This window comes from Rutidosis leptorrhynchoides, chromosome 1 (genome assembly GCF_046630445.1).
Source record: "Rutidosis leptorrhynchoides isolate AG116_Rl617_1_P2 chromosome 1, CSIRO_AGI_Rlap_v1, whole genome shotgun sequence".
Lineage (NCBI taxonomy): Eukaryota > Viridiplantae > Streptophyta > Magnoliopsida > Asterales > Asteraceae > Rutidosis > Rutidosis leptorrhynchoides.
The window spans coordinates 203,243,593-203,259,917 of NC_092333.1; the positions used below are offsets into that span (position 1 = coordinate 203,243,593).

General features: G+C 35.9%; 1 protein-coding gene across 1 annotated transcript; it reads left to right on the plus strand.

The window, feature by feature from the left end:
- Positions 1 to 2,541: 2,541 nt before the first annotated feature.
- LOC139893872 (uncharacterized) lies at positions 2,542 to 4,133 on the plus strand. Its single transcript, XM_071877064.1, has 3 exons — positions 2,542 to 2,596; positions 2,677 to 3,243; positions 3,391 to 4,133. The coding sequence occupies exons 1-3, from the start codon at positions 2,542 to 2,544 to the stop codon at positions 4,131 to 4,133; spliced, it is 1,365 nt and encodes a 454-aa protein (XP_071733165.1).
- The last annotated feature ends 12,192 nt before the right edge of the window (positions 4,134 to 16,325 follow it).

The following is a 16,325-nucleotide window of genomic DNA, read 5'->3' on the forward strand; positions in this document are numbered from 1 at the left end:
ATACACTCCAATGATCAGCTCTTAGCAGCCCATGTGAGTCACCTAACACATGTGGGAACCATCATTTGGCAACTAGCATGAAATATCTCATAAAATTACAAAAATATGAGTAATCATTCATGACTTTTTTACATGAAAACAAAATTACATATCCTTTATATCTAATCCATACACCAACGACCAAAAACACCTACAAACACTTTCATTCTTCAATTTTCTTCATCTAATTGATCTCTCTCAAGTTCTATCTTCAAGTTCTAAGTGTTCTTCATATATTCTACAAGTTCTAGTTACATAAAATCAAGAATACTTTCAAGTTTGCTAGCTCACTTCCAATCTTGTAAGGTGATCATCCAACCTCAAGAAATCTTTGTTTCTTACAGTAGGCTATTATTCTAATACAAGGTAATAATCATATTCAAACTTTGGTTCAATTTCTATAACTATAACAATCTTATTTCAAGTGATGATCTTACTTGAACTTGTTTTCGTGTCATGATTTTGCTTCAAGAACTTCGAGCCATCCAAGGATCCGTTGAAGCTAGATCCATTTTTCTATTTTCCAGTAGGTTTATCCAAGGAACTTAAGGTAGTAATAATATTCATAACATCATTCGATTCATACATATAAAGCTATCTTATTCGAAGGTTTAAACTTGTAATCACTAGAACATAGTTTAGTTAATTCTAAACTTGTTCGCAAACAAAAGTTAATCCTTCTAAATTGACTTTTAAAATCAACTAAAAACATGTTCTATATCTATATGATATGCTAACTTAATGATTTAAAACCTGGAAACACGAAAAACACCGTAAAACCGGATTTACGCCGTCGTAGTAACACCGCGGGCTGTTTTGGGTTAGTTAATTAAAAACTATGATAAACTTTGATTTCAAAGTTGTTATTCTGAGAAAATGATTTTTATTATGAACATGAAACTATATCTAAAAATTATGGTTAAACTCAAAGTGGAAGTATGTTTTCTAAAATGGTCATCTAGACGTCGTTCTTTCGACTGAAATGACTACCTTTACAAAAACGACTTGTAACTTATTTTTCCAACTATAAACCTATACTTTTTCTGTTTAGATTCATAAAATAGAGTTCAATATGAAACCATAGCAATTTGATTCACTCAAAACGGATTTAAAATGAAGAAGTTATGGGTAAAACAAGATTGGATAATTTTTCTCATTTTAGCTACGTGAAAATTGGTAATAAATCTATTCCAACCATAACTTAATCAACTTGTATTGTATATTATGTAATCTTGAGATACCATAGACACGTATACAATGTTTTGACCTATCATGTCGACACATCTATATATATTTCGGAACAACCATAGATACTCTATATGTGAATGTTGGAGTTAGCTATACAGGGTTGAGGTTGATTCCAAAATATATATAGTTTGAGTTGTGATCAATACTGAGATACGTATACACTGGGTCGTGGATTGATTCAAGATAATATTTATCGATTTATTTCTGTACATCTAACTGTGGACAACTAGTTGTAGGTTACTAACGAGGACAGCTGACTTAATAAACTTAAAACATCAAAATATATTAAAAGTGTTGTAAATATATTTTGAACATACTTTGATATATATGTATATATTGTTATAGGTTCGTGAATTAACCAGTGGCCAAGTCTTACTTCCCGAAGAAGTAAAAATCTGTGAAAGTGAGTTATAGTCCCACTTTTAAAATCTTATATTTTTGGGATGAGAATACATGCAGGTTTTATAAATGATTTACAAAATAGACACAAGTATGTGAAACTACATTCTATGGTTGAATTATCGAAATCGAATATGCCCCTTTTTATTAAGTCTGGTAATCTAAGAATTAGGGAACAGACACCCTAATTGACGCGAATCCTAAAGATAGATCTATTGGGCCTAACAAACCCCATCCAAAGTACCGAATGCTTTAGTACTTCGAAATTTATATCATATCCGAAGGGTGTCCCGGAATGATGGGGATATTCTTATATATGCATCTTGTTAATGTCGGTTACCAGGTGTTCACCATATGAATGATTTTTATCTCTATGTATGGGATGTGTATTGAAATATGAAATCTTGTGGTCTATTATTATGATTTGATATATATAGGTTAAACCTATAACTCACCAACATTTTTGTTGACGTTTTAAGCATGTTTATTCTCAGGTGATTATTAAGAGCTTTCGCTGTCGCATACTTAAATAAGGACGAGATTTGGAGTCCATGCTTGTATGATATTGTGTAAAAACTGCATTCAAGAAACTTATTTTGTTGTAACATATTTGTATTGTAAACCATTATGTAATGGTCATGTGTAAACAGGATATTTTAGATTATCATTATTTGATAATCTACGTAAAGCTTTTTAAACCTTTATTGGTGAAATAAAGGTTATGGTTTGTTTTAAAATGAATGCAGTCTTTGAAAAACGTCTCATATAGAGGTCAAAACCTCGCAACGAAATCAATTAATATGGAACGTTTTTAATCAATAAGAACGGGACATTTCAACGTTAAAGGCAGCAATTATGTTTGGGAATTGTACACTGATGATGCATCAAGTGAGGAAGGTGTTGGTGCAGGGTTAGTACTTACCAGTCCAGAAGGTGAAGAGCATATATATGCATTAAGGTTTTGTTTTTATGCATCCAACAATGAAGCAGAATATGAAGCGTTGCTTTTTGGCCTCCGCATAGCTTCTGAAATAGGAATAAAACACTTGCGTGCATATGTCGATTCTCAAATTGTAGCACAACAAGTTAATGGAGGGTTTGAAGCAAAAGATGTCTCTATGAAACAGTATTTGCAGTTGGTTGAGAAAATTTCAAAAAATTTTGAGACCTTGGAAGTTGTGCAGATACCAAGAAATAAAAACAAAAAGGCAGATGTTTTAAGCAAATTAGCAACACTAACATTTGATCATTTGCATAAGAAGGTTTTAGTGGAGGTCTTGAAGGAAAAATCGGTTGATGAAAAAGTAGTAGTAGCAACAGTTGAAGAAGGAGAACCATGTTGGATAACCCCCTATGTGAAATATTTGCAGGATGGAACACTGTCAACAGATGCCATGGAAGCAAGACGGATAAGAGTTAGTGCTCCACTTTACATCCTGGAAAATGGGATGCTTTATAAAAAATCCTTCAGTGGTCCAAATTTAAGGTGTTTAACACCCCAGCAAGCAATCGATGTAGTAAAAGAAATGCATGAAGGATTATGTGCACAGCATTCCGGTTATAGAACTGTAGTTGGACGGATTATGCGATAAGGGTATTATTGGCAGTCAATTTACAAAGATACAGCAGAGGTAATCAAGACATGTGATGCCTGCCAGCGGTATGGAACCGTACAATGTTTACCTAAGTATGATTTAATCTCAGTATCATCGGTATGGCCATTTTGTAAATGGACAATTGATATAGTAGGCCCATTTCCAAGAAGTGTGGGAAATGCAAAGTTCTTGGTTGTTACAATTGATTTCTTCAGTAAGTGGGTTGAAGCAAAAGTGCTGGCACGAATAACTGGTGAAAATATAAAGAAATTTGTGTGGAACGATATTGTGCGCAGATATGGATTACCAAATGAAATTGTCAGTGACAACGGTAAACAGTTTGCAGACAACTCGTTCAGAAGTTGGTGTGAAGAGCTAAACATCAAACAAACATTTACCTCAGTTGCTCACCCGCAAGCCAATGGGCAAGTCGAAGTGACAAACAAAGAAATTGTAGCCGGCATAAAGGCTAGGTTGGGTTTGAGTCAGATTAAGTGGGTAGATGAAGTGCCGTATGTATTGTGGGCTCACCGCACAACGTCAAAACGGAGCACGGGTGAAACACCATTCAGTTTGGTATATGGCACTGAGGCAGTAATACCAGCTGAAATTCGTGTTCCAACACAAAGGGTTTTGGCATTTGATATTGAAAATAATTCATACATCTTGCGTGAAAACTTGAATTTATTGAAAGAAAGGCGAATCATGGCCGCCATCCGTCAAGTGGATGCAAAACAGAAAATGGCAAAATATTACAACAAGCGAGTCAGATATGTGCAATTCAAGGAGGGGGATTTAGTGTTGAGAGATAATGAGGAAAGTAGACAGGAAAAACAAGGGAAGTTAGGATAACACTGGGAGGGTCCATATAAAGTTGTAAAGGCACATCCTAATGGATCATATACCCTGGCAGCGCCCTCCGGCGAAGAAATTCAAAGAACATGGAATGCAATGAGCTTAAAGAAATTTTATGCGTAGTATTGCATGTTCAAATAGCCTGATCAACTATTTAGAGCATGAGATGCAATCATAAATGTAAAAATTTCTTTAAAGAAATAAGAATTCAGACAAATTTTTATGGCATATTATTCATAATTTTTATCCGGCCAAGGATTCTTATCAGATGTCACAAAGCTGTATGCCATCCCTGCCCACAAAAGAGAAGTTTTTTCCTCGATGGCAGAAGTTCAATCATAAACAAAAGATTGAAATGACAGCGGATAACGTAGAAATCCGCTGAACATCCAGGCAATAGAGTGTGTCTACGACCGTTATGACGTAAAAATAATACAAACAGTATATGACTAGTCATTATTTTTGATTGTTCAAATCAAACATATAAAGCTTTGGCAAAATTATCAACAAAGTAAAAAACATATATATACATTAAATCATCAACAGATAATATAAGCAATACAGATTACAACTTCAAATTTAAAACATCGTCTACCGATGTAGCAGCATTATTACACAAATTTTCTAATTCAGGAAAAGACAGATGCTCTATTTCATCACCTAGCACTTTAAGTTTGTCTTCCGCATCTGGTTCAATTGAGATATAAGAGATTCAGGAAAAGACTTTGGGAAGTCAGGCACATCATTTTTCAATCTCTCAAGAAACCTTATCCGATCAGTGTCCAGTGCAACGGTTATAAATTCGTTGAACGGCTTAGTTAATTTCTCAGAAGTAAAAGCACTCTTCACAATCTTCGGAACACCTTCAATAAGTCGCCTGGTCTCACTCTGGCTTAATTACAGTTGTTCTCTTAATGATGTCTCTGATTGAGTTAATGTCCCAATCTTGTGAAGATACCATTTTTCTTTTGTTGTCAATTCAACATAACGAGCCTCAGCAGCATTCTTTGTAGCAATAGCAGCATCCAACTCAAGCTTTGCGGTTTTCAGAGCCTCTGTGTTTTTCTCAATTTTTTCAGATTTGTCACGAAGCACTTGGTCAAAACGTTCTAAACGCTTCAGATTATTCAATTCAGATGCAATGTTCCAAATAATGCCTTGTGCTTGACATTTTCGGGCATCACCATCAGATAAACTCTCAAAGTAGTTAATAAGTGAAGGAGAAAACATCCCTTCAAGATACTTCATAAAATCCTCATAACTACCAGGAGGACCCGCTAAGAGAGATGTTAAGCCAGCAGTATCTAAATTAGGAATGCTAATTTGTGAACTGCTTTCCCCTATTCTGCTACACTGAGCAGGAGGCGGAAGAGCAAGTTTCCTCTGTATTTCTTCTTCCGATGCCATGACTGAATTAAAATAACAGTTGTTATTCAAAAAGTTTTTCCAAACCAGAAAAGAAAATTCACAATTCAATATTGGGCATTTATCAGGATCAACATTATAATAACCACCATTGCTGGGCATATGGAAAAAACAATAAAGGTTTTCTTCTGCTATTGATTCAAAAGAAAGGTTACCAGCAGCACGACGTTTCCTCGAATTTTCTCGACTTAAAGGAGCATCATCATCCTCAAGCTCATTTTCGCACAAACTATTTTCAAGTGTCTCATCAACCAACTTTTCAGATACAAATTGCAGTTCATTGAACTTGTTATAACGCAAGGCGGCAAGCGGAGTAATCACTAAAAGAACAGTGTACAACAATTAATACACAGATAACAAAACAAAATGAACAAATTATAAATTAACAGAATATACCTTTGTTTTTTAGCATAACAATAGCACAGCCACAGACCTCTGCATCCCATTCAGCATTAAGGGAGCATAAATAAAGCATATGTTCTGGGTATCGTCGATTTGGAATTTTTTCTTTTTTCATTGCATTTAATAACTTTCGTTCATCAGGAATTATCCTTGGATGAGTAACTTTGGGAGGATCAAGTGACGTGCGCCAATAACGAGCTTTCAGACAATCATTTGGAATAACTTCACTGTTGATGAAAAAGAAACTATTCTGCCAGTCTTCATTTGTATCACCAGAATTAAGCAAAAACCCATCCAGATTAATGCAAAACCACCTTTTATCATAAGGCTTTATAGTTTCAAGATAAGAAAAAAGACGTACAGATGGTGTCATATTCCGAGCCATACAGTACATCTCAAACATCATGATTTTACGAATAGACATAGGCTCAAATTGCCCAACACTAACGCCATAAAATCAACAAACATCCAAGTAGAATTTCGTAAAAGGGATACGAAGATGAGAAAAGTATAAAGCACGGCCGTAAATAGTAATCTTCCCAGAAGGAGGATGAGATGCACGATCATGCGGGCCTGGAATAACAGCATCGGCCCCAAAAAATTTAGGGATGCAATTCTTACACGATCCATATAATACGATGAAATTCTACTTGGAATATCTTCAACATTATGGATGACCATTGATGATTAGTTAAGAGCAGAATTCTTAATAAATATTTTAAGGTAGATGAAGAGAAGTTAATTCGGGATGAAGTAAATGAAAAATAGAAGAATTTGGGTCTTAAATAGCGAAGTGAAAGACGAATAGTTGGCGGTTAATCGTGTGGATGACATGGTATCACGTGTTAACTGAGTAAATATGCGGGAAAAGAAAAAAATGGAAAATAAAATTCAAAATCAAAAAAGGGGTACTTTTTTAGACAATGATCAAAAAGTAACTGACATGGCAGGAAAAAGTTCGAAAGTTCTTGTTCCCGAGGAAAAAGGCATCACTTATTTTTTAGTTTAATGACTTTATCTTTTACAAAAATAAAGACATTAAACTGGGGGGACTTAATGGTGTATCATAAGGGATACACACATAACAACATCATTTTTATACAGAAAAATGGATCAAGCGACACAAAACATGATGAAATTCGACAGCTTTCATTATGCGCCGTCCAGCGTTCAGTATTTACCGTTCAGCGTTCAGCAGGCCGCCCAGTATCAAGCATAAGCCCTGCAGGCAGCTTCTATGCATAAGCCCTTTAGCTCAGCGCGTGAACGGCACGCAACCACGTCAGCACACGCCACCGACCTTCTGGATATTTCGTGTAACAGAACCACTCAGTAATTGACACGTTTATCCCGAGAATTTCGAACATTCTACGCCTATAAATAGACCCCCTAGGTCACCACATTTCAGAGGATTCTGATCTGAACTTCAGTCAGAGAGAAGTACACTTTCTCTCTCACACAGTTCTTTCTCACTCTAAAAGCACATTAGCCGCTTAGCAGCAATACGCTAGACGGATCAATTACAGATTGATCCTCAGATTGATTGAGGCCACCCACAGATCTCTAATTCGTGTTCCGGGTCTGCAGAGATTATTTCTTGAGGGCAAACAACAATCAACAGAATACGCTACACGCTGAGCAACTATTGTCTTGTACTGGTACCTTACAGCCGCTACACGAAAAATCGTACCAACACCTTGCGAGCTATCTGAATGTTATGTATTATTTGTTACTTTATGTAATATTTTCTTATCATTTGTTGTTCCGAAATAAACTTGGTTCTTAAATAAATATAAAACAAGATACAAACGTCTAATACACATTTTAGAATGGCATTTATAATTATAAATGAAACAACAACACTTGTAACAAAATTATTCCATGAACGAAGTTGACGCACCATCTGTAGAGAAAGGATTTGGAGGCACGTAAAACGTGGTTGTAAGTTCAGAACCATCTCGGTAGAAGTTTTATATGCCTTTGTTGTTGATTTTCTTGGAGGCCTGATAGGGAATTCTTTGATAACATGGTCTTCCTTTATGCAATAGTTACAGAACCTTTCGGGACAATTTGAAGCGTAATGTCCAAATCCTTTACAACAAAAAATTGAATATTACATATATCTCTTTCTCTTGATTTACCATGTTCCAAATAAGCAATCGGAACCGTCATCAATCTCTTTTCATGTTTACTCTGACTTAGAAGACGTTGCTTGATATCGGCCAAAAAGTCACGTTTTTATCCCCGATATTAAGCCCTAAAAAATTAAATTAATTAACTTTATCGAAATTGAGCGTTTATTTGCCTTATTTGGTAGATCAAGTAATTACGAAGACAATGCAAGAAGAATCGAAGAAAACGGGTTTAACATGAAGAATCAAGAGCAAAAATCGTGAAAATCAAGTTACGATCCCGAAAACAGAGAACCATAGTATAACACCCCAGATGTTTTTTTTTTAAATACATCGGAAGACCAATTTAACAAATACATAATATAAACATGTATATATATATACAATCCTCTTAATGATAAACACGTTAATAAATAAATGACCGGGTGTTATATTAAAACGTAAATACAACTTTAATAGAAAAGACGCGACATTAGAGTTCCGACTAGTCAAACATATCTCCCAACAATCCGTCTCGCTGGATTCTATCAAGTATGCAACAGTCAACCTGCGGGGAAGAGTAGGGGATTAGCACGAAGCTAAATGAGTGCAACTAACTACAGGTAATAGTATACAGGAACTGTCATACTAATCATGTCACAAAATCTAACACATAAACATCACCCAAGTGCCGTCTACATAGACTCTAGCGGCTCGTCCAAACCATTAACCACCAGTTGATCGGACTGGGGCTTACCAGAAGTTCCTCCACCACTATATGTATATATATAATCCACACGCGACGGACGCGTCATTCACATATATATACACCACAATTGTCTAGGCAACCACATGAGGAACCCAACCCGCAGGTTGATCTCTCCTACTGAGGCAACCACACAATAAGGACGCACTGGCTCCAGCAGACAAGCATCAACTAACATGCAATCATCACAACATACTAACTAACTATATCAGTAAGTATATTTAACAAGCATGGAAATCATAATATAACATGCTACTCTATACTATATACTCCTGTTAGTCCCACTCACCGATACCGGCAGCACTCAGTAGTCTAATGTCACCGAGTCTTCTCCTCGTCCATATCACCTGAGAACAAATACTGAATAAGTTAGTAATCGTATTCCAATACTAACTATATCGCAATCACAGTATATATAAACTAACACTTACATATATACCTAGACAATATGTATACATACCCACATATATGCATATTCACACACCCACACACACACACACACACACACACACACACACATATATATATATATATATATATATACATATATATATATATATATATATATATATATATATATATATATATATATATATATATATACATATATACTTAATCATAAGTTTAAACCAAGTCATAACATCATATATTCATCATTGGATAAGTCTACAACTTAATTTCATTCAATAACGACATTCAAGTGCGTGCAAAACAAGACATACATGCTAAAACCCCTTTTTATGACCAAAACGAAGTTTGATCTGGCTTATTAAAAGTTTACCATTGTAAAGTACTCTTCCTTATGATTCCAACTATAGTTTATTCAACAAAAACGGAGTTACGGTTCAAAAGTTACGACCAAAACAAATTTCAGAAAAAACTGATCAGACGCAACCGCACGGATGCACCTGCAACCGTACATGTGACACCCCGTACTAAATCATCATGTACGGACCATCATCAACAGGATCATTACAAGGTTAAGTACTATATGCGCTTTAAAAACAGAGTTTGCATTCATTAATAAAAGTGACGTCATAACATACGTCAATTGTTTTACAAATCAAAAGTATGCTTCACTAAGTAGAAGCATTAAATAAGGGTACGTGACCATAATGCTCGTTACATAACATAAGTTCATAAGTAAAAAGTTTGAATGCAACATAAGTAGTCATGCGATAACAACTCTAGGCAGCGGGTTCTACAGCACGACTAGTAAGATAGCGGAAGCGACTTCAAGCACCTGAGAGAATACATGCTTAAAAAGGTCAACACAAAGGTTGGTGAGCTATAGTTTAAGTATAACAGTAATGTAAGTAGGCCACGAGATTTCAGTGCTACAACGAGCGTTTCAAAAGTATGTAAAAGTATATGCTTAACCGTGGGCACCCGGTAACTAACTTAACGTTTAATGTACCCCCTTAAAGTGCACTTGGCAAGTGCGTATAACCTCGAAGTATTAAACACTCGTTAAATGCTAGCGCTACTAGCCCGAGTGGGGATGTCAAACCCTATGGATCCATATCTAAGATTCGCGTTCACGGTTCAAAAACCAATGATTAAACGTTACCGAGCTAAAGGGAATGTTTCTGCCGTTATATAACCCACACATATATAAAGTTTAAGTACTCGTGCCTAGTATGTAAAACATAAAATCCGCATGCATTCTCAGTTCCCAAAATAAGTTAAAGTAAAAAGGGAATGCTATAACTCACAATGATTAGTAGTAATGGTAAGGTAGTAGTCGGAAAGTGGTGTGCAAGTAACGGTCCAAACGTCCTCAACCTAAGTCAAATAGCACTAAGTCAATAAGTCGTCTCAAAAGGTTTACAAGTACGTAATTAAGGTCATAAGGGTCATCATCAATCATCATTAAACAAAAGGTAACAAGTAAGACTCGTTTATGAAAGTCGTTTAAAACAAAGGCTGACTTCGGTCAGTCACCACAGCCTCTACCCTTACTGAATTAAGGTGAGACCAGTGGTCATGGCTCCGTCTACGAGTCCCTTAAGTGTGGTAAAATTTACAGAAGCAAACTCGTCTTGGTTTGACCGTGGCGACGGTCTAAGTGCGAGTAGGTCAGAAATTTCTGCACAACGTTAAAGGACATGGTAACGATCGGAGGGCCATAAATCCTAAACCGTAACTCGGATTAAGACGAGTCCTATATGAAAAGTTATCTAATCGAAAAGTTCTAACTAAAAATCAAGGTTAGAACAGCCCAGGTCTACTGGTCTGTTCCAGAAGCATCAGGTCAGTAGGTTTTGGACAGAACAGTGGGTTTTGGAGAGTTCCGGTTGTCTCGGTGCTTGATGTTCATCACGGTTCTCATTCTTGATGCGTATAGCTTCAAGTGTACAACTCGTTGATGTGTTAACATCATTTTGACCAAGGTTTGTCCATCATAACTCAAGTGCAAGTGTTGTAAGTGTTTGATGAACCAAGGTTACATCAAGGCTTAGTTTCAACACTTACATGAACTTTAGAAGTAAAAACAAGTTATAAACTTAAATCAACAACTAGTAAAGTGTATGTAAGCTTTATAGCTTTTGTTTATGACAATTTAAGAAGACCATAAGCTAGATAACTTAGATCTTTCAAAGGTATTTGAAGTTGTAACTTGTAAGTTACACTTCTATGTTCTTGAAACTTATAAGTTAACTTTTAAGTTCAAGAGTATGAGATCAAGGCCAACTTGTAGTTCTTGACCAACAAACCAACAAACAAGTAATTTAAATGCATAAAGTAAAGAAACAAGTTAATTAAACAAGTAGCTAGTTCAAGTGTTGCTCATACTTTAAAGATTCAACTAAAGTTGATCTTTAAGTAAAGTAAACCTTAAGTTTACTTCCATGACTTGCAAGTATGATTTTAACAACAAGAACTCATAATCTTTGAAATAAATAAAGTAGAAAGCTAACTAAACAAGAAGATGATTCATAGTTGCTCTTACTTTTAAAGATTCAACCCAAGTTGATCTTTAAGTGAAGTAACTTCAAAGTTACTTCAAGAACTACAAGTAAAGAGTTTATACAACTATGAACTTTAATATTTTGAAACAAAATATGTAGAACATAACTAGATAGATTATGTTCTTGAATGTTCTTGTTATAACAAGATAAAGATGAAGAAATCAAACTAGTAAGTTTGTTCTTGAAAGTTAGAAAGTAAGTAACATATAACTAGTAACTACATGTATTCAAACATTAAGTAAGAACAAGTAAACAAACAACAATTGATGATGATGTTTAAGGGGTAAAAGGCCACGGTTTTAGTAACCAAAAGAAGAAGAAGAAAAGTTCCTAGTAGCTTACAAGTATTAGAGAAAAAGAGAGGAAAGTTGAGAGGTTTTCAAGTGTGTGTGTTTGAAATGAAGATTGCAAGTGAACAAGTGAGTAAAAAAAAAGATTTGAATCTCTTTTGTGTACTCCTAGCCCACGGCCAGCAGCTCCCAAGGGGAGTAGAGAGTTGTTTGATGGTTACTTGGTGGAAAAGCTTACAAAAGTTGGGTAGAAGGGTGGTGTTCATGGGGATAATGAGCCAACTATATTCCAATTGAACAAACTAACTAGTTAACCTCCAAACTAATACTTACAAGTAGCAAGAGTGGGCTAATTAATCCCTAATATAAGTAGGGTGGGCTTAGAAGCCCAAGTCAAAAGTCCATTATACTAATAAAGCCCAAGTGCAAGTAGTTTAACAATTAAATCCAATTAAAGCCCAAGTACTTAACTAATCACCTTAGTTAATTAAAATGATTAATAAGATTAATCATGAATGTAAATAATATCTTAAAATATTATTCGTGCAAGTTCCGGGTGTCACAAAGACGTTTCGGGCATTTAAAGTTCAAGTACGGGCAATTAAAGCAACATGTAAATGTAATAACATACATTCGTTTAATCAAGCGTATTAATAATAATAATTATTAATAAATAACGTTGGAAAAACCAGGGTCGTTACAGTACGGTTGCACCTGCAACCGCCCAAAAACACTTGCAACCGTATGGTTGCACTCTGCAACCGTACAGGTGCTGTTCATCAGCACCAGGACGCTGTTTGGACCGATTTTGACACCAAAACGAAGATTTCGAGCCGTTTTTGGTCAATTGAAGGTTCACGAAACTTATCTAACATATATACATCGATTATCAAGCATCCAACAACATTAACAAATACTTCTAAGCAAGATTTAGGCAAGAATTCAACCAAAACTTCAAGAACACACTTTTGTACAAATTCTAGATTAATCCCAAATTGAAGATGTTTATAATCGATTAACAATCCACAAAGCTCATATTGCATACAAACAATGTATATTGAGCATCTAACAAGCTTAACTAACATCAATTAGCAAGATTCAAGCATCAAATTCATCAAAAACCCATTTAGACCAAAAACCCAATTTCTATGAATTAAAGCACGAATTCAAGCAAACAAACCTGATTAGATGATCACATGGATGCTAGAAATCAGTCACTAAAGCCTCATGATTCAATTTATCACTTGGATTGCATTAGGGTTTGTGAAGGAGATAAACAAGTACGGGTTCTATTTAGAACTTTAAAGAAAATAAGAGAAAAAGTTGACTCCAAGCTTATATATTAGTGTTAAACACAATACCCCATCACACACGGGTATTTATCTGTTATCTGATATCTTTTGTACGTAGTCTGGCGACCTAAACGAAGTCCAATTTAAATAAACAAACCTGTTCTATGACCCTTGTCACAAACTGGTCTTAACCAAATACGCAAATAATTATAAACATATATTTATTAAAATCACTAATTAACACCATACAAGGCAATTTGGTCATTTCCACATAGGCCCGATCTCAGGATGTTACACAGAGCCACCTGGGCAGTGTACCTGGGCACCATACCCGAACAGCCACCAGCCACCCGACCTGCCAAGGCTCCCAAGCCACCCGACTGGCATACCCGGGCATCCACTCTACCCGACTAGCTCACCCGCCTCGCGTACACGGCCTGCCGCTTATACCCGGTCACCATACTCGGCCTGCCAGGTCCAGAACCCTATGAATATGGCCCATTTGTTGTCATTCCAACACACTTCTCTTTTCACACTTACCTCTTGTTGGGGAGAATGTTGGTTTATGCTTAACGGTACTATTAATCTTAACTAACGAGTGTTTTGATGATGACACACATACATAACCAAAAGAAATGGTAGACGTCTTGATATAAATATATAAGTTCATTAATCCATACTTACTCTAGCAAAAGACCAAACCAAATGAAGCTTAAAGTAAAAACATTAGCAAAACTCAGGTGGTACACGATTTGGGTCCACGATCGACCGTAGGTCAGACCGTGGGTGTCCTGTACCTTGGTTTATGAGAAACCAGGTACACGATCGACTCCTTCGGCCGACCGTGTATCGACCACAGTTGTTCTGTTCAAATTTCTTTACCAAATAATGTTTGACCACTTCGGGCATCTATAATTTACGAAACCTTTTTCAACATGCTTAGAATAGTTTCCCTCTTCATATCCAAAAGAGTTTTGGTCACTAGAATGCTAATCTTGGTTAATCACACCTAATGACATCTTAATAATGTTTTAGCCTTGATTAAGAATAACACATAAGTGTTACAAGATAACTTGTGATCCTAACATGTATCTAGACATACTTAGGATGGTCATCAAGTCCCAATCAAGGGTTGCTCTTTCCTTGTACATGTGTTGGACATTAATGTATACTTATACATTAATCTTGAAATATGCTATATTGCAAGTAAACTTACATATCCTTAGTATATTGCTATGTCATCACTGTGTGTTTGATCCTAGATTAGTCACTAGTGATCGCTTGCTATCATTACATACGTATTACTTGACTAATTGCTATCATTACATGAGTATTGCTTGACTCTGTGCTAATTGCCAACTTGCTTGTACTCATTTAATATGTATGAATGCTAATGTGAACTTTGTCTTGCTATATGCTATAAGTTAGGAGACCACAAATGTATGCTTAGCCTACCCAAATGCATTAAGTGTAACTTTCCCAAATGCATTAAGTGTAACTTGGTTGATAACATTTAAAGGTTCATAACCAAATGGTCTTGTATGCTTAAAGGATTGTTAACACACACAATGAAATATCACAAGAAACATGTTTAAGTCTAGCAACATGTCCAAATATGATTTAGTCTATCGTTTAATATGATGTCTTGCTTATAATGAGCTTAATTGAACTTACATGTTTTACTTAGTAATATATCATAAACACACCTAATTAATCTATGTGCAAGCTTAAAGATGAACTAGAATATGCCTAGTGATTAATTAGGATAATGACATGTTGACTAGCAATAGCATTAAGCATGTGTATTGAATGCAAACAAATGACTAGCCAATAAGCATGTGTGTTAAATACAAACAAATGGTTATGAAAAATTTGAGATTACCTTAAATGATTATCAAGAAGTGTATCCAAGAAAAGTAGACTTGCCTCTTTTGTTATGACAAGTCACTATCAAGGTAATACATCCAAGAGGAATCAAGCACTTAATGCATATAGTACTTATATAGGATGTTGGGTATCTTTTGTAGGTATTAAATGAAGTAAAGAGACCAAAAGAATCAGGCTTGAATGGATTCAAATGGCCATACAATGGCTATGTAAAAATGACTAGACAGCTTGCGATTGACCCATGGTCGACCGTGGGCTGAGCCGTGGCAACGGCTATGATATCGGCCAAAAAGTCACATTTTTACCCCCGATATTGATCCTTAAAACCATAAAGTTCCAAACTTTATCGCCAAAATAATCACGTTGGTTAATTTGGTAGATTTAGTCATTATGAAGGCTATGTTTCAAGAATCACTAAAAATGGATGAAAAACGAGAAAAAACGAGCAAAACCGGCTAAGACGTTTAACTTACGTTTAAATAACTTATTTTATAACTTTTAGAAAAGTTTATTTACTTAATCTTATGTTGTAGGATATTTAATTATGAACGTGTGGGCGCAAGAATCATCAGAAACGGAGCTAACGAAGATTCTAGTGCGAAAACGGTGAAAGAAAAGAAATCAAGTTACTATCCAGGAAATAGGCAGGCCAAACTGCTTGCCAAACGGCCTGCCAGTATGTAAGACGGCTTGCCATCCGGCCTTGGCAAACGGGCACACAAAACGGCTTGCCCTTGCAAACGGTCTGGCAAATGGCTTGCCAAACGGCCTGCCAGCCGTTTGCCAGCCATTTTTTCAACAACAATCCCACCTACCAAACCACTTGCCAGGGGTTTAGACATACCCCCTATGCAAACCACATGCCAAACCACTTGCCAGGGGTTTTTCAGCCATTTATTTACAACTTTGCCATCAAGCTTTCCTACAAATAGGTGGCTCATCTCAACATTTCAACACACACCTTCTTCACTTCTCTCTCTAAATATCTCTCTATAAGCACTCTCTAGTGATCTATAGGAGATTAGTTCTCTCTCTACTTTCTCT

Coding starts and splice junctions, on each gene's coding strand:
- LOC139893872 (XM_071877064.1), top strand. CDS start 2,542: ATGTTTGGGAATTGTACACTGATGATGCATCAAGTGAGGAAGGTGTTG. Junction 2,597..2,676: donor GAGGAAGGTGTTGGTGCAGG/GTTAGTACTTAC, acceptor ACAATGAAGCAG/AATATGAAGCGTTGCTTTTT. Junction 3,244..3,390: donor ATTATGTGCACAGCATTCCG/GTTATAGAACTG, acceptor ATTTAATCTCAG/TATCATCGGTATGGCCATTT.